Consider the following 23,661-nt stretch of genomic DNA (forward strand, 5'->3'; position numbering starts at 1 on the left):
TTGAGACCAGCCATGGCAACACGGTGAAACCCCATCTCCACCAAAAAATACAAAAATTAGCTGGGTACGGTGGCATGCGGAAGGCTGAGGCAGGAGAATCACTTGAACCCGGGAGGTGGAAGTTGCAGTGAGCCGAGATTGCACCATTGCACTCCAGCCTGGGCAACAGAGCGAGACTCCATCTCGGAAAATAAATAAATAATAATGTAAGACTAAAATGTCAAGGTCAAAAATACTGACTTTCATAAAGACAGATATTTTGTATTTGCAAGTTACAGTCCTTGAAGATGCTGTAAACCTTTATATAGCACAACAACCCTAGCCACATGGCACCTACATAAGCAGGGCAAAAAGCTGAGGAAATACATCTTGATTAGAAAACATTTATGAGAATTTAAAGTCCTCCTTTCAGAATTTGACATATCAAGAAGACAAAAATAAGTAAGGCTATAGAGAATTTGAATAATATAATCAACAAGTTTGATTTTTTGATTCACTAGGATCCCATTTGAAACCCGAGACGGAGGTGTGAGATACAAGAAAAAGTGGTACTAATCTGGGAGTCCAGTGAAAAGAAGTAACAGGATGAAATCTGAGATTTCCTAGAAAGCAACTCATCCAAATTAGAATTAAAAGTTAGTTGTATCCTGGAAATACACTTTAAAAAAAGTGAACTGAATTCTAGGAAATGATATAACATGATAAAGAAACCAAAAACTTAGGGACATTAGGGGGGGGAGAGAGAGAGAGAGCGAGAAATACCAAAAGCGATTAGGAAAATGTGAGATTCTTAAGAGGCTATAGCTGTTAAAAGGAAATTTTTAAAAATATGTTTATTAATAAGTCACCATATTGACATGGCATTCCAGCTGAATTATATTTATCCTTTAAAAAATAGATGGTGCTTTTATTATTTATTCTTCGGAAGTTTTAAAAGTTAGTTTTCTGAAGCTCGTATAACCTTTATCATACTTGGTAAAAGTAAATTGAAATAAGAAAGATCATCTTAAGAATTTAGATGGAAAAATTATAAATATTAGTTAACTTAGTCACATAGTGTTAAAAGAGTAGCATTTTCTTAGAACGCAAAGATAGTTCAACATTAGGAAGCCTACCAACATAATTTATTGAATCAGCAGTTTAAAGGAGAAAAGCCATTTGATTCTATTATTAGATGTTGAAAAGGCATTTGATAAAGTAATTAAAACTCTGAAGTATAATAAAAATTATAGTGAAACTACTCAAGTTATGGGAATAATAATAGCATTTACCATCTAAAAGTGGTTGTGAGGATTTAACTACTTAATACAGGTAAAAACCATTAGAGCAGTGTCTCACATACAGAAATTATTGATTGTTAGCTATTTTTATTACTTAAACATGACAAAGTTGATTTGCAAAAAAGGGACAAGTATTTCATGGAATGGAAAACATTTTGGTTCAAGTCATGAAAAAGAATTGTTTGTTCTTACCACTATATTCAGCATAATTTTTTTTGAGGTTTAATTTATCTAAATGTAGTAAGAGTAGAAAATGAAATAAATGATATAAATACTAGAAGAGGAGATAAAATATTTTAATTATATTACTAGAAAATCCGTGAGACTACTAAAAACCTGTTAAAATTAGTTTATTTGGTAACGTGAATATTAAGATAAATATAAAAAATAAATGAATAGTGCTTCATTGTGGGAATAACCAATCAGAAATGGAAAGGGAAAAAAAAAAGAATCTTATAAAAATACTCACAGGTAAGTTTAATAAAATTATTCTGTACCAGGAAAAGAAAATAACTCTATCCTTAAGTTAGAATTTAAGACAAGTCAAACCAGATCTCAATAAAAGTTGTCAGCCTTTCTATAATTAACATGAATTTAATTCAGTTCAATCTAGAAACCTAGTATATCATTTAGAAATTAGGTAAGATGATTTTAAAGTTCATGTGGAAAACATATTTCTAAGAATACCCAAGAAAATATACTTTATATTTTTGAGTCCCTCTTCCTTTTCTCTCCTACGAACACATACCTCATGGAGAAGAGTGGGGAAGAAAGCAAACATGCCATTTTGTTGACGTTTTCCCATTAATTTCAGTGTAGGTGGAAATCCACGGAGAGTTAGAGGGGTGATTGTACATTATGTCTTTACGTATGTTTTGACTGTTTCACTTTTTATAAGGAATATGTTATCTTTAATTGATTTCATGTAGAAAATTTAATAGAAAAGAGTTTAATGACTTTTCACTCTAAAGTTGCAATCATGTATTATTAAACTAAAAAAAAAGCATATAATTGATTGACTTGGGATGTTTAAGAAATGCATCAGATTTTTAAAATACATACTAAAACACTGAAATGTAATTTACTTCTGCTTTCCTGAATGTTTGGTGCTTTCTACAAAGGCAAGATTAATTTTTAATTCAAAAATTCTGAAAATAATTTTCTGTCTTTTTTCTGTCTTTCAAAGGTATGCAACCACTCATGTATTCGGTTCAGGAAGCATTAAATGCCAGACCATGGTGGATTCGTATGGGGACTGACATTTGTTACTATAAGTAAGTATTTTAAGAATATTAATAGAACGTCAGCTTACAGAAGGCAGTATTAAGTACATCCTGTTTCAGTGTAAAAGGAAACAGTAGAGTTATTATTGCATACTTTGAATTGTGGTGCTATGCTTTAGTAATTCTAAAAAATCCTTTCGAACTTGAGATCCACTTACAGAGTGTATATAGTAGAAATAAAATGTGTTGTATAGACAGATAAACTTAGGTCCAGGCCGTGTCTCCACCGCTTAGAGAGTTACGTGTCCTCAGCTTTTCCAGCTTTAAAACTCTGGAAACTTTATTGAATAAAACTGAAATTAGGAATTACGAGTAGTAATTTGCAGTGGCTTTTTGTTGTTCCTATGATATCAAGTATAACTCTTAGTTTTTCCCTTTTTATATTAACACACAATATTTACTTCATTGTAATTTCCAAAATGTTAACTGGAGATGTGTTCCAAATACAGTACATCAGCTTACACTGTTCATCTTTGACTGTAAATATGTGATCTACTTATAGCAAGTTAGAAATAAGTGCTAGAGGCTGGGTATGGTGGCTCACGCCTGTAATCTCAGCACTTTGGGAGGCAGAGGTGGGCAGATCACCTGAGGTCAGGAGTTCGAGACCAGCCTGGCCAACATGGTGAAACCCCGTCTTTACCAAAAATACAAAAATTAACCGGGCATTGTAGTGTGTGCTTGTAATCCCAGCTACTCGGGAGGCTGAGGGAAGAGAATCGCTTGAACCCGGGAGGTGGAGGTTGCAGTGAGCCGAGATCGCACCACTGCACTCCAGCCTGGGTGACAGAGCAAGACTCCATCTCAAAAAAATAAAAATAAAATAAAATAAAATAAATAAAATATAAAATAAAAATAAAATATAAGGAATTAAGTGCTAGAAATCATTTCCTACTTCTGTGGAACCATTTGGTTATTCTTCAGCTCCACCTCTAGATACTCGAGGATTCTCATGTATCTTGCTTCTCATTTTTACTCTGTGTCTGCAAATGTTTCCAGGTAATGTTCATTGCTGGTTCCACTTGGCACCCCTGTTTCTGCTCTCACTAAGTTCAATCCTGACATTTCTGTATGGGGAATTTTGACTTTTTAGATTGTGCTTAACTGGCACTAATGCCCCTCTTTTTTAGTTTTATCAATTAGAAGAAGGCTTCTAAAATTAAACTGTTTTGACATGGCTTTGGGAAAAACTTGGTCTTAAGTACTCTTATTTTCTGGGAAAGAAAACCTTCCTTGGGATTCATCTCAGTAAGATTTCTTCCTTACTCTTATTAGCAAAATGAATAGCAAATAAATGAGAAACAGAAGTAAAGGTAATATGTAATTCATCTGCACCATAATACATCTTGTACTTCTTTTAATGGTAGACTAACGTAAAAATAGTCTTTGATCACTTGTCTCTTTCTCATAAAGTTGGGTGAAGCTACCTGAGCAGTGCTTGGCTAGATTTTAGCAGATTTAGACTGTTAAAGAATGAAACAATGTTTTTCAAAATGCATTCTTTCTTTCATGTTTCTTTATGTTGTCACATTAGAAACTGTCAATCAAGGAATGCTTTTTCACATTGCAAAATGAATGATCGTAGCAGGACAAGTTGTTCTATTCTATGTAAGGGGTGATGGCAAGGATTTTTATATTTTTAGTTTAGGTTCTGTCTTTTCTTTTGGCTACTACTTCCTGATCTGTAAGTGGAGTTCAATTCAACAAACATTTATTAACCACTTTTCTGTGTAAGACTCTATTCTAGTTGTTTTCCTGAAGCCTGAGATAGGTTTATTTATTTTAATTTTAATTTTTTTTTTTTTGAAACACAGTCTTGCCCTGTTGCCCAGGCTGGAAAGCAGTGGTGCGATCCGGCTCACTGCAGCCTCAAGAGCATATCATCATTCCCAGGCTCAAGTGATCCTCCCACCTCAGCTTCCCCAGTAGCTGGGACTACAGTTGTGAACTGGCTAATTTTGTCTTCTTTTGTAGAGACTGGGTTTTCACCATGTTGCGATCCATCTGCTTCAGCCTCCCAAAGTGCTGGGATTACAGGCATGAACAAAAGTGCCCGGCCTGAAATTTAGATGATAAGGATTAAAATCTGTTTTTGCATTGTGCCGTAACTTTTCATGTCAGCTAAGTCCTGTGATGCTTGTTTGTCTTATCTATAAAATGGAATAAAACTGCTTTTCACCATTATATGAGATAATATATGTTTCACTGGTTTATAAGCTAGAAACTGCTATATAGCTATAATGTGGTAGTATAAATACCTCTCCAATTAAATGTTAAACTTTTGAGGGAAAAGAGTTGGCAAGGACGAGTTTTTGAACTTGTTTTGCATTTTTGTTAATCCTTAGCACTCTGTCATTGGGTATCTATTCAAGATACTGTGCATAAGTTAATGAAGACTATATCAATTTGAAAATACTTTGAACATTTATGTGCATGAAAAAATAACCTATAGGCCCTGGTTTTTCTTCATTTCATGGCTTAAATGATACAAGATGATTCAGAATTTTAGAAATTAAGTTGTTAGAGCATCTTTAAGTCAGCATATGTCAGCAGTATTTAGAGTCTGGAAAGTAATGTATAGTTTTAAAAACTTTATTATGGAAATCTTCAAACATTTACAAAAACAGAGAATAAGATAATGAGGCCCCGTATATTCATCACCCAGTTTCAACAATTGTCATCACATGGTGAAGCTTGATCAACTTCAGGTTTGATTTTTGGCAATAACTTCTGACCTCAGGTGATCTGCCCACCTCAGCCTCCCAAAGTGCTGGGTTTACAGGCGTGAGCCACTGCACGCGACCTCTAGCACTTACTTCTAACTTGCTATACGTAGATCACATATTTACAGTCCTAAAGATGAATGGTGTAAGCTGATGTACTGTATTTGGAACACATCTCCAGTTAACATTTTGGAAATTAAAACTTTTACTCATACTTCCATAATGAATTTTTAAGGCCATTTTCAGATACTGTGTTTTATCCATGCATACTTACATACGTATTTCTAAAAGACAAAGGCTGTTTAAGATAATCTAACCACAATGCTGTTATCACAACACAGAAAGATTAGGAAAATTTCTTACTGTGATGAAATATCCAATGTTGAAACTTCCCCAGTTGCCTCTAAATGGTGTTTTATAGTTTTATTTAATCAGCATCCAGCTAAGGATCACACATTACATTTGATTTTTGTTGACATGTCCCTTAAGTCTGTTAATTTATAGGCTTCCCTTTTCTCTTTTTTTAAATTTCTCATTTTGCTAAAGATGCTGGATTGTCATGTGGGGTTTTTCACATTTGGATTTTATTGGATTGCATCCCTGTGGTGTTAGCAAGTACTTGTTTCACCAGTTTCCTATAAACTGTTAGTTAGATCTAGAAGCTTGATCAACTTCAGGTTTGATTTTCGGCAAGAATACTTAATAGGTGGTGCAATGAATTCCCATTGCATCATGTCAGGAAACAACATCATCTCTGATTGTTTCTCTTTTTTTAATCTTAAGATTGATTAGTGAACCCAGGTCTTGTAGCCTGATCCATCCACGTAAAGGTGTCCATCAGCCTTTCCTCTCTTGATTGTAGCAGCCATTGATGATCATTTTCTAGATTCAATAATGTGTATGGATGTCAAAGAATGGGGTTCTAAAAATTTTTTTTGATGTGAAGAGTATTAGCTCATTTAATTAGTAAATTCAGAAGTGAAAAGTTATGTAGTGTCATCGGCTAATAACAGTTAACTGCTTTATGAGTACTAAGTTTTTTTTAATAGGATATTTAAGTTACACTTTTTATAGACTCGGGTTTTTCTTTTTTCCCTGAAGTTCTATTTAATAAGAGTAACAAGGAAAATCAGTTTTTGTGTGTATGAAATGAACATGTTTTATGCTTTTTTATTGTAGAAATCATTTCTCAAGAAGTTCAGTTGCTGCAGGTGGGCAAAAGGGAAAATCCTACTATACAATTACATTTACTGTCAGTTTTCCACATAAAGATGATGTTTGCTACTTTGCTTATCACTATCCATATACGTATTCAACTTTACAGGTAAGAACTCTAAATTAAATTGTATTATATGGATATGTGTAAGATAATGGAAGAAAATTGAGTTTAGTTAAATATTGTAACATAAGGAAAATGAAGTTTAGTTAAATATCATAACATAAGAAAAGGGTTTAGTGTTGAAGATTTTGGAAAATACTACAATATTTCTTGAGGAGTAAAATGGGAATGTGATTCTTATTTTTTTTTAATAGAAATATTAAGGAACTTTGACATGATTTTTACTTCCCATCTTTTGTTGAAATCCACAGTTCTCTGAGCTAAGATTCCATTATTTACAAATTTTAACCAGGTGAGATTTCTGCATGTTTAACCAGAATCTCATAGAAAATAGAATATTAGGAAAATGTGGATGCAATTTGAGTTTTTTTGAAGGAAAAATTGAGATCTTTTTCTGAAGGAAACGGTTTTATTATGGAGACCTAGATCCAGATTTTTAAGAATCTGGGGTATAAGAGTTGTTTTGTGTGAGACCTTTTGAGATTTTGAATATTGGCAAAACGAAACTAAAAAACTAAACAAACAAGTCTAGTAATTAAATATCAACTGTGGTTGATATTTATTCTCAGAACAGAATATCTATTCTAATGGTCAAGTATCATGAAGGTGTGATCAATTTACCAATAAAGAAATTGGAACACTATAATTAGAAACAAGCTCCCAAATTATTAGAGAGGAGAAAATGAAAGAAAAATGTAGTCTATAGAGCAGAAGAGAGATCAAACCTAAGAAGACTAAATGAGGCTGACAGCCTTCAATGAGACTTACTGTACTTTAATAAAGGTTACAACCTACCATAAAGGTACAATGTTCATGTATCTTTCTGTGCTTAGTAGTTCTACTTTTGGGTAATTTATCCTAGGAAAACAAATAAGAACGCACATAAAAATATATTTTCACTGTTTTTATTTGCCTGATTTTATGTTATTGTTCTTTACTGATTGTGCCTTTTAGTACATTTTGAATTCTGCTTTCTTTCAGTCCCCTTACCATGATGTTTTCCAGGCAGGACCATTGTTTCTCACCTGGGCTTCTGCCAACCTCTTTGTAACTGGTGTCCTAGGATTCGGTTTTGCCCGCTTTGCTCTTCATTAGTTACCCCACCCCCTCCGACAAACCCCAGACTGTAGCCAAAGGGTCCTTTTATAGCTAATCTTATCACAAAATACCCTGCTTAAAACTCTTTAGTGATTTCCCTTGCCCTTTGTATGAAGTCTAAAATTCTTACCATGATTCACCCTGTCCTTTTTCTAATAATCCCCCTTTTTTTTTTTTGCCATATCCACTTACTATTTGAAGTATTATTTATCTTTAAATAGACTTTAAAATAGATTACTCTTTGAAGTGTATCCTTGTCCTCAATTAATATCCATGAAATCATTTAAATTATATCCTCATCCTCAGTTAATATGTGTGAAATCCATGAAAGATTTAATGTGCTAGACTTGTTTCTAATTCACATAAAATATATACCTATTAAACTTCTAAAATGGTTACCTACATATCACTTAGTTGTCTCAATTACCAGTGGTATGTCTCAATTACCAGTGCTATGCTTTGGGAAAGACCAGTCTACCAGGCCCTTCATTCTGTGTCAGGTTCTTTGTTCCTTACCTTTGTAGCTATAATGAATCTTACTGAATTCTTTGAAAAGCCCTGTTCTGTCTTGTGGTCTTCCTAATATTTTTCCTTCTGCCTGCAGTATTCTGCCCTCTTTACTCGTCCTTTGGAGTTTAGTTTAAATGTAGTTTTCTCTAGAAGACCTTCCCTGACTGCCCAGACTTGGCTAGGCTCCCCTCCCTTTATTACAGGCTCCCACAGCACTCTCTATTTTCCCTAGGGTAGGGTTCATTTATTCATTGTCATATCCCCAATGCCCTGTACAGTTTCTGGAAAATAGTGACCACTCAGTCAATAGTGATTATGTGAAAGAACATAGGCAAAAGTTTGAAAATCAACTGAATATCTAAAAATAGGGAATTGAACAACTTATTTTTGGTATAACCACATCATAAGACCATTAAAACTTGTATTTTCAAAAACTACACATTTAACATGTTTAATGATGTGGTATGGTATTCATAATTATGAATATATATGTGTTTGTGTGTATGTATAAATTTTTAAGTGATAAAATCAGATTATAAAAGTCTTTGTGTAATCATGGTTTTGCTTACATACCTTGTGTTAGTGGTAATCTAGGCGGTGCAATTGTGGATGTTTTAAATTTTTAAAACATTAAAAAAAGTTTTCTTTGTTTTTTTTCCACTGTCCTTCAGACATTTTACAATAAACCCGTATTAATCTTGAAATCGGGAAAATAAATTGTTGAAATTTGTGCTATATAATTTTTATTTTTCAAATTTTAGATTGTTGCTGTTACAGGTCTATTATCACTCACAATTTCAAAATTCAAAAGGCTTTGAAAACCAAAAGGTTTTTTGGAACTCATTTGGAGGCAAAGCCTGACCTGAATTTATTTAGAATATTGATTCCACTTAGGGTGATTCTTCATATGTTTTGCTGCACAAATAATGTGTGTATTACAGATTGCTACCCCTGACCCTGTTGGTGGGGCTGCATAATTAATGATTTAAACAATGTATTGCCTTTTTCAAGTTTCCCAAACGCTGATGTTTAGATTACATCTGGCCCTGAGGGTTTTGGATGAGGGGTTAAGAATCTGGTTCACTTCTAGTTATGTGGAGATCTGGATGCGTTATTTCTGTATATCATGGGGACTTTTTAAGTGATTGTATACTTTGTTTTAAAATTTTTATCAAGATGCATCTTCAAAAATTGGAATCAGCACACAATCCTCAACAAATCTATTTTCGGAAAGATGTGTTATGTGAAACCCTGTCTGGAAACAGCTGCCCCTTGGTGACCATAACAGCAATGCCAGAGTCTAATTATTATGAACATATCTGTCATTTCAGTAAGTTTGTCTTCCCAGCTCACAAGAGCAGTCATTCTCACCCACTTTGATTTGCTTCATCTGTATTTTATAATGGAAATGATGATAGGAACAGATACCAGAAGACTCGAGCTCTAGTCTTGGCCCTGCTATTGTTTAGCTAGCCATGGGCCCACCTCTGGGCTTCAGTTTCCTTATCCTGAAAATAAGGGGCTACATGAAATGTTCTCTGAGGTCTCTTTTGCTACTACTGTTGTTAGTTCTATCCTTAGAAATTGTATTCAAAGTAGAATACAACAAATTATTTTAAGAGGTCATGTAATAATATTATCAATTTAGAAATGAACAGATTTTACTTGTAAATAAAACAACCAGAAACCTATCAATTGTTTTGATAGCTGGCACTGAATAGCTACTCATTTTTCCCTGCCATTTATATTTTTTTAAATTGCCTCGAATGTACAGCTGTAGTAATAAAAATAAAACTGTTTCAGTTTGATAAGAAGGCAAAGTATTTTCAGGAAACAGAGCTCATTGTGTATGAAAATATGAGTGATGAGCTGAATGATTATTTTGTAGATTTGTGTATTTAAATATATATAGTGAAATTTTGGAGGCTAAATCTCTGAGCAGATAAACTTTTTTCTCTATCAGAGCAACTGTAAGACAGGGCTGAAATTATATTTTCTTTCTTTTCCCCATGATTTTATGAAAAAATAGTTTTATATTTTAAACTTCCCCCAAGTACTTGTTCTTTATAAAATTAACATTATACTAAATAACTAATTTTACATGTTAAATTAGTCATTGGGAAGTAAATAAGTGGATCAAATACTACTTACTGTTTTATGTCCTGTTATGAGCTCCTTCGGGATATGGTTTTATCGGTTTTTATATTTGTTTATTTTATAGGGCCTAGTGCAGTGCTTGTAGGATGCACCATTGGGTTCTGTTTATTTATATCAGAATTCACAATTGAGTTAGAGACATTTTCTAAAGCCCCAAAATAAAATATACAAACTTTTAGTAGCTGTTCATTTTAATTTGAGATTTTATGTGTACTTTAGGAAATCGCCCTTACGTTTTCTTGTCTGCTCGGGTACATCCTGGAGAAACTAATGCAAGTTGGGTTATGAAAGGAACGTTGGAATATCTCATGAGCAATAACCCCACTGCTCAGAGCTTACGAGAATCTTATATTTTTAAAATTGTCCCTATGTTAAATCCAGATGGTGTCATCAATGGAAAGTAAGTTAAGCAATAGTTATAGAATATATTCTAGACCATTTCGGTTGTCCTGTATAAACTTGTTGAAATAACAGTGTCCACGTTAACAAATTTAGTGATTTTTCTAGAATAAAGAAAATTTTGGTGGGAAATTAAGATAAACTTTTAAATGAAAATATATTTTGGAATCCAGTAGCAGTATGAAATTATGAGAAATTCTGTATCCATGGGAATATGCTTTCATAAAATGCTTGAATTGTTTTAGAAAAATCACAATGTCAGGTTGTAAGAAAGATTAACTCATACCTCTCATATTCCTTTATTTTTTTTGTTAGTGGCATGAACCTAGATTATTCTAAGATTAAGATCCTTCTGGGATCTCTTGGAATGTTAGCCCCACCTGCTAACCTCTTCATGATATGAGGCGTAGTTTTTGACAGGAGTTCTTTAGCGGGGGAATAGTGGAAGATAATTACTTTGTAAGAGGTGGCTGCATATAGTTAGTATAGTACATTTATTCTAGTAATTTGACAAGGTCTCTGTAGTGCCACTCTGAAAGATGGGATTTAGTCTAGTTGTCATGAATATCTCCAAAGATGAGGATAACATGTCTTACTTGAATAAAAGTAGCATGAATATTTCTCATGTTTTAGGAAATTACTGAATTTTTTAAATATAGAATTTCTTCTTAATATGTTATGGTTATGGAACTAAAACGATGTCTCTTTTTAATTGAGAACTATATTGACCAGTTAGAGTTCTATTTATATTTGTCATCCCTTTATGATTATTTGCTTATTTGCATGATAGCTCTACTACTTAAAACCCATAAATAAACAAAAAGGTATTTGATTTTTTACAACAATGTATACTTTTCATATACTTGTCTTTCTCAGAAGAAGCACCTAGATAGTACTTTAATTGATGAAGTCAAGATATAGCATGCTAACATAAATTATTGTGTAGTCAGAATGGAAAATGTGATTATTAATACATTTTTATAAAATATGGAAGAAAACCCTGGAATTAAGAATTAATTTTTTCTATATTTTCAAAATTGTGATTATGAATCTGAAAACTTACCACAGTTAAATGCATGTGACACAAAAGCTTGCACATAGCAAACACTCAATAAATGTTTACATAATGAATATAGTATGCATTTGGTTGAGCTTACCATCTATACCTATTTGAAATGCTTAGTGGAATAGAATCATAAAGTTAAACCAGAAATGTATATAAGGGTTTAAGAAGTGTATATAAGGGTTTATTGATACCAGTGTTTTTCTGTCTTCGTGTGTGTGTACATGTAGTCATCGCTGTTCTTTAAGTGGAGAGGATTTGAATAGGCAGTGGCAAAGTCCAAATCCGGATTTACATCCTACAATTTACCATGCTAAGGGGCTGTTGCAATACTTGGCTGCAGTGAAGCGTTTACCCTTGGTAAGTAGCAATACTTGTTTTTACTTGGTATAGTTAAAGATAAAATGTCATTTTTTATTATCAAGCACTTGTGTGATAATCATGAGGTCAAATTAATCCATTATGTTAGTAGTCTTAATTTTATAAGGTTGAATGTTTCTAATTCTCATAAGCCTTCTTTTTTTTCCTTTTTGGTTATGAATATTGGTAACTCTTGGTTGTAAGTTTTCGATATTTAACTTCACTGTTTGAACAACGCTAAGGTAACAATATGTATCTTCTAGATTCTCAAACTAGAAACTTATTTCTGAGTTTTCTAGTCAGCTCTGAAGCTGTTAAGTCTCTACTACACACATGGGAAATGTAGTCCAGGCATGACTGGACTGGACTATATACATATGCTCCTCCTGTTCTTACCAGCTTTTGATTAGAATGTTCCTGTTATGTTAGTGTGTATATTATTTAATCTTTCTTTAGGAAAGATAGAAAAACTTTGCAGAGGAGTAAAATTGACATGTCCTTTATTTTTAATTTTTTTTTTTAATGATGCACTTAAAAATTAAATTAAAACCATACCCTTCTTAATGGTGTTTTTGTATAGGAGCATTTTCTTGTTTTTTGTTGTTGCTTGTTTTTATTTATTTTTTATTTTTATTTATTTTCTTTTGAGACGGAGTTTTGCTCTTGTTGCCCAGGCTGGAGTGCAGTGGCGCGATTTCAGCTCACTACAACCTCTGCCTCCCAGGTTCAAGAAATTCTCTTGCCTCAGCCTCCCAAGTAGCTGGAATTACAGGTGCCCACAGCCACGCCCAGCTAATTTTTGTATTTTTAGTAGAGACGGGGTTTTACCATGTTGGTCAGACTAACGTCGAACTCCTGACCTCCAGTGATCCGCCCGCCTTGGCCTCCCAAAGTGCTGGGATTACAGGCATGAGCCATTGCTCCAGGCCAAGTTAGGTAAATGTTTTCACAGCCATTTGGGGCAGCAATCACCACAACTGTAGATTGGAACTATAATGGAATGTATTGTTTTTTAAACCGTGAATAGTAAACACAAAGGTGACATAGGACCTTTAAAGGATTTGGCAATTCTAGAATTAATTATAGATCCTTTCCCAAACTAGGTGTTATTACTTTCATTGGTTCTAATTGTTAAATGGTGGTTCTTTTACAATAAAAAAGACCAAGGGACACAGACCTACATGTTTATTGGCTTGATATTTTAACTACCTTTACTTGGCAACATATGAACTTGGAGCCTTTTAATTTTTAAAATATGTATTTTCAAGGTTTATTGTGATTATCATGGCCATTCCCGAAAGAAGAACGTATTTATGTATGGTTGCAGCATCAAAGAGACAGTGTGGCATACCAATGATAATGCAACTTCATGTGATGTTGTGGAAGATACGGGATACAGGGTAATTATTACAAATGAGTCATGAGTTTTTGAATTTCAAGCATTTGTGAAAGTACAGAAAACAACATATATGAACTACTCAAATTCAATAAATACTGACATTTTGCCATTTTTGTTTCAGATTTTTCATTTTTAAAAGTTTTTTTGTGTTTATATTTTTTGTCTGTTTGGAATTAATGTTTGTGTGAGATGTGGGGATCCATTTCTGTTTTCTCTGTGAATACCAGTTGGCTTGCACCGTGAACTAGCTCGTACCTCCTTCCTCTGTCGGTTTGATGACGCCATCTGTTACATACCTTATTTTGTAAATATGGGTGTATTGCGAGGCTATTATTATAGCCATTCTTGTTTCATTCTTTGCATACAATGTTGCTTTCATTACTATAGGCTTATAATTAATATTGATATCATGTAGGGCAAATTTTCCTTTCTTATTCTTTTAAAAATTGCTTTGACTTTTTTCCTCTGTACTTTTGAATTTTAGGATCCATTTGGGATAAACTTTGTTTGAATTTGCATTAGAGCTGCCTTGAATTTAAAGTTGGAGAGAATTATTATAATAATATGTAGTATTGCTATCTGTGTGACCATTGCCTATGTGCCTATTTAGTCAAGTCTTATATTCGATAAAGTATGCAATTTTTTCACGAAGGTGTGAAATGTTTGTTAGATTTATTCCCAAATACTTTATGAATTTTGTTGCAGGTGGGAATGGATTTTTTCCCCACATATCTTCCTCCCCTCAATTGATCATTGATGGTACATAGGAAAGCTATTGATTTTTTGGTGTGTTTTTGGAAAAAATTTCTGCAAATTTTTCAGATCCTTCTACAAAGGATTACATATAAGCATGGCATCACATTTCACAGTAGCAACACTGGAAGCAAAACTTTGTGGAATAAAGCCTTCATCATTTTCAACTAGATTTCCAACCTGTAATTTTCATACCCCATTCTAACCATCAGCAAGTGTGAAAATAAAAAAGGATGTTCTCAGACACTAAAGTCTCAAAAATTTACCTCACAAATAGCCTTTCTCTGGAAGCTGCTGGACGACATTCTTGCCAAAATAAAGGAATATATGAAAGAGGAAGGCATACAGAAATTAAGTTCAAGAGAGAGACAAAGCCCAGGATAAAGGTGGAGGGAGAGCCCAAGAATGTATGTAAAATGCCCAACATGTCAACAGTCAACAAATATTTCTGCCACACGACCTTCAGAAAATAGAGTTTTATTAGGTTAGACTGCATTAAATAAAGGAAACCAAGTAGATTAGCAGACCTCAGTGATATAGAAAAGGGGAATATTTAGTTGAGACCCAGATAAAAAAAATGTAAGAAAATGAGACTAGTGAGAGGCCCAGAGAATGGGAGAAAGCTGGATGAAGAGCACTTGCACAGAGCCTTCCCTAGGCTGCTCTCTGGAACAGCACCATCATTGCCACCATTGCCTCACCCAGTCGTTTTTGCTTGGATCATACTTCACTTCTCAGGGAATTCTCACTTAGTCCCCAAAACGAAATCAGATCAGACATCTATAGGATTCTGCCTCCTTCATAACACTTAAGAATTATAATGGTAAGGTTTTCTGTTATTTGATTAATAGGTTTCTCAGTCAGCGCCACATGCCTAGCAAATATGTCTGATTTACTCATTTTGTCAGCATTGCCACTATATAGCACAATACCTTATTCATAATAAGTACTCAATAAGTATTTGTTGTTAGGTGAGTTGTTGGATGAATGGCAGACAGACATGTGGGAAGGTAAATGCAAAAGAGTTTTTCCATTGTAAGAGATAAAATTGGCCAGGCGCAGTGGCTTACGCCTGTAATCCCAGCATTTTGGGAGGCTGAGGCGGGCGGATCATGAGGTCAGGAGATCAAGACCACGGTGAAACCCTGTCTCTACTAAAAATACAAAAAATTAGCCGGGCGCAGTGGCGGGCGCCTGTAGCCCTAGCTACTCGGGAGGCTAAGGCAGGAGAATGGCATTAACCCAGGAGGTGGAGCTTGCAGTGAGCCGAGATCTCACCACTATACTCCAGCCCGGGGGGGAGTGAGACTCTCTCAAAAAAAAGAGAAAAAGATTCACCAGTAGTTGTGTAATTAGTTACATCAGGTAATTGCATTAGACACAGCCAACTTTGTTTCTTTTCTTTAGGAAACGTAAGAAGCTTACATTGTGGGGCGTGTGTGTATGTGGGTGTGTGTGCACATGTGTGAAAGTGGAGTATTTCCCATAATTTTATAATCATGTTAGTTCCTATTGCTGTTATAGGAAACTACCACAAACACAGCACAATAAATTGACTTACAGTTCTGCAGATCAGAAGTCAAATGCAGGGCTCACTGGGTTAAAATCAAAGTGTCATCAACTACATGAATTTTTGAGGCCCTGTGGTAGAAGTGTTTCCTTGTTCTCCTCCACACCCCTAGCATGTCTGTGTTCCTTGCGTCATGGTCCCTTTCAACCAGGAATCAAATCTGACCTCTGCTTCCATTGCTACATCTCCTCTCCTGCTGCTGCCTTCCCCTTTCCCTTATGAGAGCCCTTGTGATGGCAAGGACCACTAAGATAATCCAGGATAATCTTACTATCTCAGATTCTTAACTGAATCACATATGGACAGCCCCTTTTGCCATGTAAAGTAACATTCCTAGATTCTGGTGATTAAGACATTTTTGATGGCAACTACCATACCATGGAACCCTTTTTTTTTTTTGCAGATGGGTTGGGAAAGGATGGACTAATACACATAAATGCTATGTGCTGTTTCTGATGATAGATCATAGTACTGCTTTGTCCTTTTAGTGCAAGTGTTTATGTTTTTTGGGAAAATACAAAAAATTATGACATATAAATGGAGTGTCTTTTTTTTCTTGAGATGGAGTCTCACTCTGTCACCCAGGCCAGAGTGTCGTGGTACGATCTCAGCTCACTGCAGCCTCGGTCTCCCGGGTTCAAGTGATTGTCCTGCTTCAGCCTCCCGAGTAGCTGGGATTACAGGTGCCCACCACCACTCCTAGCTAATTTTTTTTTTGTATTTTTAGTAGATACGGGGTTTCACCATGTTGGCCAGGCTGGTCTCGAACTCCTGACATTAAATGATCTGCCTGCCTTGGCCTCCCAAAGTACTGGGATTACAGGTGTGAGCTGCCACTCCCAGCCTAAATTGAGTGTCATTTGAAAAAATAACTAATCAATACTCTTCAAAAGTGTTAGGATTATTAAAGTTATAAGACTGAGGAACTGTTACAGACTGCAGGAGGCTAAAGAGGAACAGTAACTAAATGCAATGTGAGATTCTGGATAGGATCCTGAAACGCAGCATTAGAAAAACTGATGAAGTTTGAATAAGGTCTATCAATAGTATTGTATCAATTCTAATTTTTTGGTTCTGATACTGAACTATAGTCAAGATATTAACGTTAAGGGTGACAGAAAAATGAAAATTCTACTGTTTTTGCACCTTTTCTCTAAGTTTAAAATTAGCTTAAAATAAAAGGTTTACAAAACAAATATTTATTATTGTAGGTTAAGTATCCCTTATCTAAAATGCTTGGGACTAGAAGTGTTTTAGATTTCAGATTTTTTTTGTTTCTTGGAATATTTGTATTATACTTGCTAGTTTGAGCATTCCTAATCCCAAAATCTGAAATCCAAAATGCTCCAACGAGCATTTCCTTTGAGCATCATGTTGACATTAAAAAAATTTTGGAATTTGGAACATAGTGGATTTTTAAATTGAAGTTAAATCATATATTTGCTTCCAATAAGGGGAACATCATAGCATCCTTCCAGTAAGGTGAACGTCATAGCATATGATGCTATGGAAACATGTAATTTAGCTTCAACAAAACTATTAGCTTTTTAGGGATGTTTTAATATTGCTAAATATTATGGATAGTAGATCGTCATTCCTGAATGAGATGACTAACAACAATGTAAATTAGGACTTTTGTTTATTTGGTTGACTGAGTATCCCTGATTCTTAGTAGGCATTAAGTAAATGTTTGTTGAATGGATGGATGAATTAATTATACCTATAGACCAACATGTAACAATTATATTACCGTATTTGTATTGTGCTTACAGCTTTTAGTGTTGTGCTTATAGCTTTCATATGAATTTTCTGTGCCAGCCTCACAATGCTCTGTGATGTAGGTAGGGATCATCATTCCTTCTACACAAATAAGTCCACTAAGACATCTGAGTTAGTTGACATGCTTGAGGCCTTGGCCAAAATATGGTGTGCCTAGGACTGAAATGAGCTGTGTTGCTTTAAGTCCTGTGTGCTTTCCATTCTGTCACAGTGCCTCTCTTCCTACAGTTATGCCTAAACCAGCGCCCTAGGTTATTTTCCAAAAAACATTTTCGGTAACCTACTGCAGCTCTTAGCAGAACTTCAAAGCACATTTTCTTTTTGGGTGCCCTCTCTCTTCTTCCCCTCTCCTAAATAAATAAAGTGATTAGAATTATATAAAAAATGGGGAAACACTCCAGATTTATATAAAGAAGTGAGTGAAAGTTATCTTTTCCTAGTCATTCTCTTAACACTAGGCAGTTTTACCATGTATATTGTGAGACTTGCCTCTGAGCACATCCATATAGATATGCAAGTAGCGTATGCAGTTTTTGTCTTTTAATGTATTTTAAACACTACATAGTAACTTTTTCCCATGATAATATTTATTGGTCATCTTTCCAGATCATCATGTCTGAATCTGTCTCCGTCTTTTAAACAGTCAGATAAGATTTCCATTGTGCATTTTTGTTATTTTTGTAGACTGTACCCAAATTTATTTACTTAGCGGTCTCTGTTGATAGTCATTTAATAAGTATTGCTAAATTGTCCTCCATAAAGAATGTACAAATTGATACTACCAAATACCATGAACGATAGTACTGTTTTTCCACACCCTTATTACATTGTACTATCATCTTTGTCAGGTGAAAATAATACCTGATTGTTAACTAACATACCTATAATTATAAATAAGGTTGAGTTTTCCTATGTTTTGGCCAATTATGATCTGTGTCTTTTAAAATAGTCTTTTCTTATATTTTCTGCTTACTTTTGTTCAGGTCATGTAATTGTTATTGTTTTTTAAATAAGAACTCTCTAGGCCAGGCGTGGTGGCTCATGCCTGTAATCTCAGCACTTTGGGAGGCCGAGACGGGCAGATCACCTGAGGTCGGAAGTTCGAGACCAGCCTGACCAACATGGATAAACCCCGTCTCTACTAAAAATGCAAAATTAGCCGGTTGTGGTGGCGCATGCCTGTAATCCTAGCTACTTGGGAGGCTGAGGCAGGAGAATTGCTTGAACCTGGGAGGCAGAGGATGAAGTGAGCCGAGACTGTGCCATTGCACTCCAGCATGGGCAACAAGAGTGAAACTGTATCTCAAAAAAACAAACAAAAAACCAAAAACAACAAAAACAAAAACCTCTTTATATATTGCAAGTATATTTTTTAATTTTTTGTTTATGATGTGTAGTAATTTAAAATTTTATATTTGTTAATTTCATAAATTGTTTTTTGGAGTTTTGAGGCTTAGAAAGATTTTTTTCATTCTAAACATTTTTTTGTTTGTTTTTGAGATGGAGTCTTGCACTTCGCCCGGACTGGAGTGCAATGGTGTGATCTCGGCTCACCGCAACCTTTGCCTCCCAGGTTTGAGTGATTCTCTTGCCTCAGCCGCCCAAGTAACTGGGATTACAGGTGCCTGCCGCCACGCCTGGCTAATTTTTTGTATTTTTAGTAAAGACAGAGTTTCACTACGTTGGCCAGACTGGTCTTGAACTCCTAACATCATGATCCACTTGCCTTGGACTCCCAAAGTGCTGAGATTACAGGCATGAGCCACCACGCCTGACCCATTCTAAAGTTTTAAAAGTACAGTTCCATGTTTACTATTTCGTTTCATTTAAAAATATTTATTAATTTTAAGTTTATATTCTCAATCCAGCTAGAACTTAATTTAATGAAGAGTGACTTTAGATTGTTTTTCTTAATGGCTATCCAGTAGTGCCAGTATTTAATGAATAATCAGTCTTTTCTTTACTAATAATAAGTTTAATACATTTGGTTCTAATTCTGAACTCTCTTTCTTTCTAGAGATGCATCTGTTCCTGTGTCAGTATCACAATTTAACTTAGTTTAGGTCTGTAAGCTAGTTTGATATGTTGGATTATTTCTCTAGTTACAGCCTTCCCCCCGACCCTACAGTTTCTCAGGGTATACTTCTATATTATGCTTTCAGATGAAATTGAGAATAATTTCAGTTGCAGAAAACTTTGACAGTAGTTTTGATTGTGATTGTCTTAGCTTTATTAATTAAGTTAGGGATGATTGGCATTTACAGTGTTAAACATCTCAATTAGTCTTTTATGACTAAATTTCACATTTTAAACATTTTTTTCATATTTTTAGACATGGTTTTCTCAAATGATTTTATTTTGCTTACTGGTTATACTGTGAATGTGATTCTTCCATTGTTTTCTAACTGGATACTGTATTTGTTTAGAAAAGTAGAAAATTTGAAATTAGTTAAGAGGATTGTTTTGCTGTTTGAATGGCAAGGGATATATAATAGAACATCCACATGGCTTTGCTCTGATTACTGTGTTTTCATCAAAAACTTCTTAAAAATAAAAACATTTAAAATTAAAAACTACCTCTTGGTTTATTTTATCATCATCATTCTTGTTTTTAACAGACATTGCCTAAGATACTGAGCCATATTGCCCCAGCATTTTGCATGAGCAGCTGTAGCTTCGTAGTGGAAAAATCTAAAGAATCCACAGCACGTGTTGTAGTTTGGAGGGAAATAGGAGTACAAAGAAGTTATACCATGGAGAGTACTTTATGTGGCTGTGATCAGGGAAAATACAAGGTAAAACATCTTAGGTTTTCTAACCACGAAAGATATTTGAAGACTTTCCTTTCATATATGTCTTGTGATTTTTAAGTATATATTAAATGATGTTTGTTTTATTGAGTTACATGTAATTTGTAATAATGGAATCACATACAGTCTTAAGAATAGGTTTTTATTTTTTGTTTTGTTGATTTCTTTACTTCTCTGAACTAAATAGCTTGCTTGGATCCTTAAATTCTTGGTTGAGTCTGTTTATGTTCATAATTTTTAAGCGAGCATATTAGAGTATATATTTACTCATTAGTAATTTATATTAACCTGTGTAAGTGGTACGTTAAAAATTTTCTATTGTTTTAATTTATTGGGTGTAAATATATTTTTATGCATTTAAAATAAACACATCATATTTATTTAAAAAGCAGCAGGTTTGTTATATTTAGGTTTTTGTATGTGTAGCTATTGTTTATGTGTTTGTTTGTTTATATTTTGAAAAATAAAAATAGAGACAGGTCTCACCATATTGCCCAAACCGGTCTCAAACTCCTGGCCTCAAGCACTCCTCCTACCTTGGCCTCTCAAAGTGCCAGGATTACAGGCATGAGATACCACATTTGGCCTTATGTGTGACTTTTAAATACATATCCCATTAGTAAACGTTTTTCTTCATTAAGACTACTCATTCGTGGTACTATAGGCTTTTACTGGAGATAATTAGAATTTAAACTGTACTTTTGAAATTAAATACTAGTAAAATGTTAGGTGATTTTGGATTTATTAATTTTAGAGATTGAAGACTTAATGTGCAATGAGTTGGACTTTAGATAAGCAATGAGCAAAACTGGGCATTTCTATGTCTCGCCTTGGCCCAGAAAGATTTTCAGGTGTCATGCTAATTATTCCACTCATTCCATTTTGTTCATTTCTTTTGTTATGGGGAAAGAGGGTACTGAATCTGAGAATGATTTTTATATACCTCACATAAAGGTGGTTATAACTTCGTGTTTGAAAAGAAACATCTAACTGGTTAGCATTTAAAATGTAAACATATTATGGTTGATGTGAAATATTTTAGGAGAGCTTAAATAATGACTTTTTCAGTCTGTAACAAACTGGAAGAAAATTACATTGATTTTGCAAGGGATGTTTAAGTAAAGTAGAACTTAAATAAGTATAGTTGTAGTAAAGTAGAACTTAAATAAGAAGAGTAGTAGTAAAGTAGAACTTACTGAAATTCCAGTTCTTTCTGTTCAGTGACTCTTCCCTGAATTTTAGGTTGATCACAATGTGATCTTCCAAAGTGTAATATGAGATCTCCCTGAATATTGTAAAAACAGTGACTTCTAGTCAGTGTAGTTTTACCAAGGGCATGGTGGTGGTGAGAGAGAAAATGTAGCTTTAGTACCACTCCAGCTTGCAGCCCCTGCACCTGATCATTGCTTCAGTGGACAATTGTTGTTAAGGGTCTCACTCAGTAAGTGTGTGGGATGGGGAAGAAACTTGAGAATCACTTTTTATAAGAATATAGGTGATTTCTAGGGAAAAACCTTGGGCTATATGATTTATGGAAACACTGTTAATTCTTAAAGAGTTGACTTATGCAGTTGGGCTCAGAAGGTGACTTAAAGCATCACTGTCTCTGAAACAAGCTTCTGGGCAGTGGAGAAAGAAGCTGTCAGGACACCTGACTTGGATACCCCTGAAATCATCCATAGTATACAATAGTAGTGCTTTGTCACTCTATTTGGATTCTACTGATAGACTTTCATTGAATTTAAAAATGCTTTTTGATTTCTATTTTGATAAATTTGGTCATTTTAAAAACACAGATTTTTAGAAAGCTAAGATATATTTTGAAATGTAAAATGTGAAATCATTTTTTCAAGTCATTTTTGTTTTTAATGTATAAATATATAAACTTTTACAAACAAAATGGATACCTAATACTCATTTTTCTTTGATATTGTTTAGTAAATAATGTATACATTGATTTAAAACTCTTCCTGAGAGAAGTGTCTTACTAAGCCAGGGCTTTCCTTTAATGTCTAAAATGCAAGATTTTGATCATAACATATACTTTTAGAAAAGTTAATAGACTTTATTTTTTAGAGCAATTTTAGGTTCACAGCAAAATTGAGTGGAAAGTACACAGAGCTCCCATACATTCCCAACCTCTCCACACACACTTAACATCTCTTAAACTTGTTAGCTGATAAGTATGTGAGTCTCATAATATTTTAGGTAACAGTCTTTTTCACCCTCAACAATATTTTTATCTTACTGAGTTTTAGGATGTAAGTATTCTTTATTTTTATTGTCTATGAACTAATTCAGAAACACGTATAACCTTTCTAAAAGTTACAAATCAAAAGGTCAAATGAATGTTCTAACGAAGTCAGTTAGGTCTTATTTCCTAGAATATTTGGGAGTTGGCCAAACTAGTTAAACCAAAAAGTTGAAAAGTTAAAAAATTACTGTAAAGTCATGTGCTTCATGTAGAGTAAGTAACAGTTGTTACAGTTCATTCTCTTCAGTTACTGTGTGCCATAGGAACACACTTAGTCTGGTCACTGAAAAGCTGTTTTAAAATACTTTCTCTCTAATTGATATCAGCTGTCATCTACACCTACAACTTTTATAGGTGCAAGAATTTTGCCTTTTTTAGGGATTTATTTATATCTGAAAAAAATGATGAGTATATTAATTTGCAGGCCATTTTTATGGTTTTATATGATAACATTTAACTTTTGGTAAACCTTATGTTACTTATTGGGAAACCATTTTTTAAAAAAGATAGGGAGGTTAAGATAAAATACTCTTTTTGCTTTAGTAGGCAAAATTTGAAATGAGCATTCTGAATTGACATGAATCATAGGAATTTATTTTACCACTACTTCATTGGCTTAGATTTGATTCTTTTTTTTTTGACAGTTACCTTTATTTGCTTTTTACTGATCAATTTCTCTTATCATACAAAAGCATCTATAAAGTACTTCAAGTATACATATTGGAGCCTTGATTTTAATACTATAATATTTCAACATTAGCATACAAAGTAGTGGATTACAAGAAATACTAACAAGCTCTTGTTAAAATATAGTTTCTCACATGAATTCTACAAGTAACATAGTGTTACTGTATTTTTCCCCCTAGTGTGATGGTGAAAATAGT

General features: G+C 34.1%; 1 protein-coding gene across 5 annotated transcripts in view; it reads left to right on the forward strand.

Moving 5' to 3' along the window:
- Positions 1 to 23,661, forward strand: part of AGTPBP1 (ATP/GTP binding carboxypeptidase 1) — a 199,268-nt gene that overhangs the window by 138,312 nt on the left and 37,295 nt on the right. For all 5 annotated transcript variants that reach the window (XM_007969631.3, XM_007969633.3, XM_073021463.1 and 2 more), the window contains 7 exons: positions 2,467 to 2,554; positions 6,466 to 6,610; positions 9,410 to 9,563; positions 10,610 to 10,790; positions 12,083 to 12,212; positions 13,481 to 13,612; positions 20,332 to 20,508. In XM_007969631.3, the coding sequence (XP_007967822.2) occupies positions 2,467 to 2,554; positions 6,466 to 6,610; positions 9,410 to 9,563; positions 10,610 to 10,790; positions 12,083 to 12,212; positions 13,481 to 13,612; positions 20,332 to 20,508 (1,007 nt within the window). The remainder of the gene's footprint in view (positions 1 to 2,466; positions 2,555 to 6,465; positions 6,611 to 9,409; positions 9,564 to 10,609; positions 10,791 to 12,082; positions 12,213 to 13,480; positions 13,613 to 20,331; positions 20,509 to 23,661) is intronic.

The sequence above is a fragment of the Chlorocebus sabaeus genome, chromosome 12 (assembly GCF_047675955.1).
Source record: "Chlorocebus sabaeus isolate Y175 chromosome 12, mChlSab1.0.hap1, whole genome shotgun sequence".
Lineage (NCBI taxonomy): Eukaryota > Metazoa > Chordata > Mammalia > Primates > Cercopithecidae > Chlorocebus > Chlorocebus sabaeus.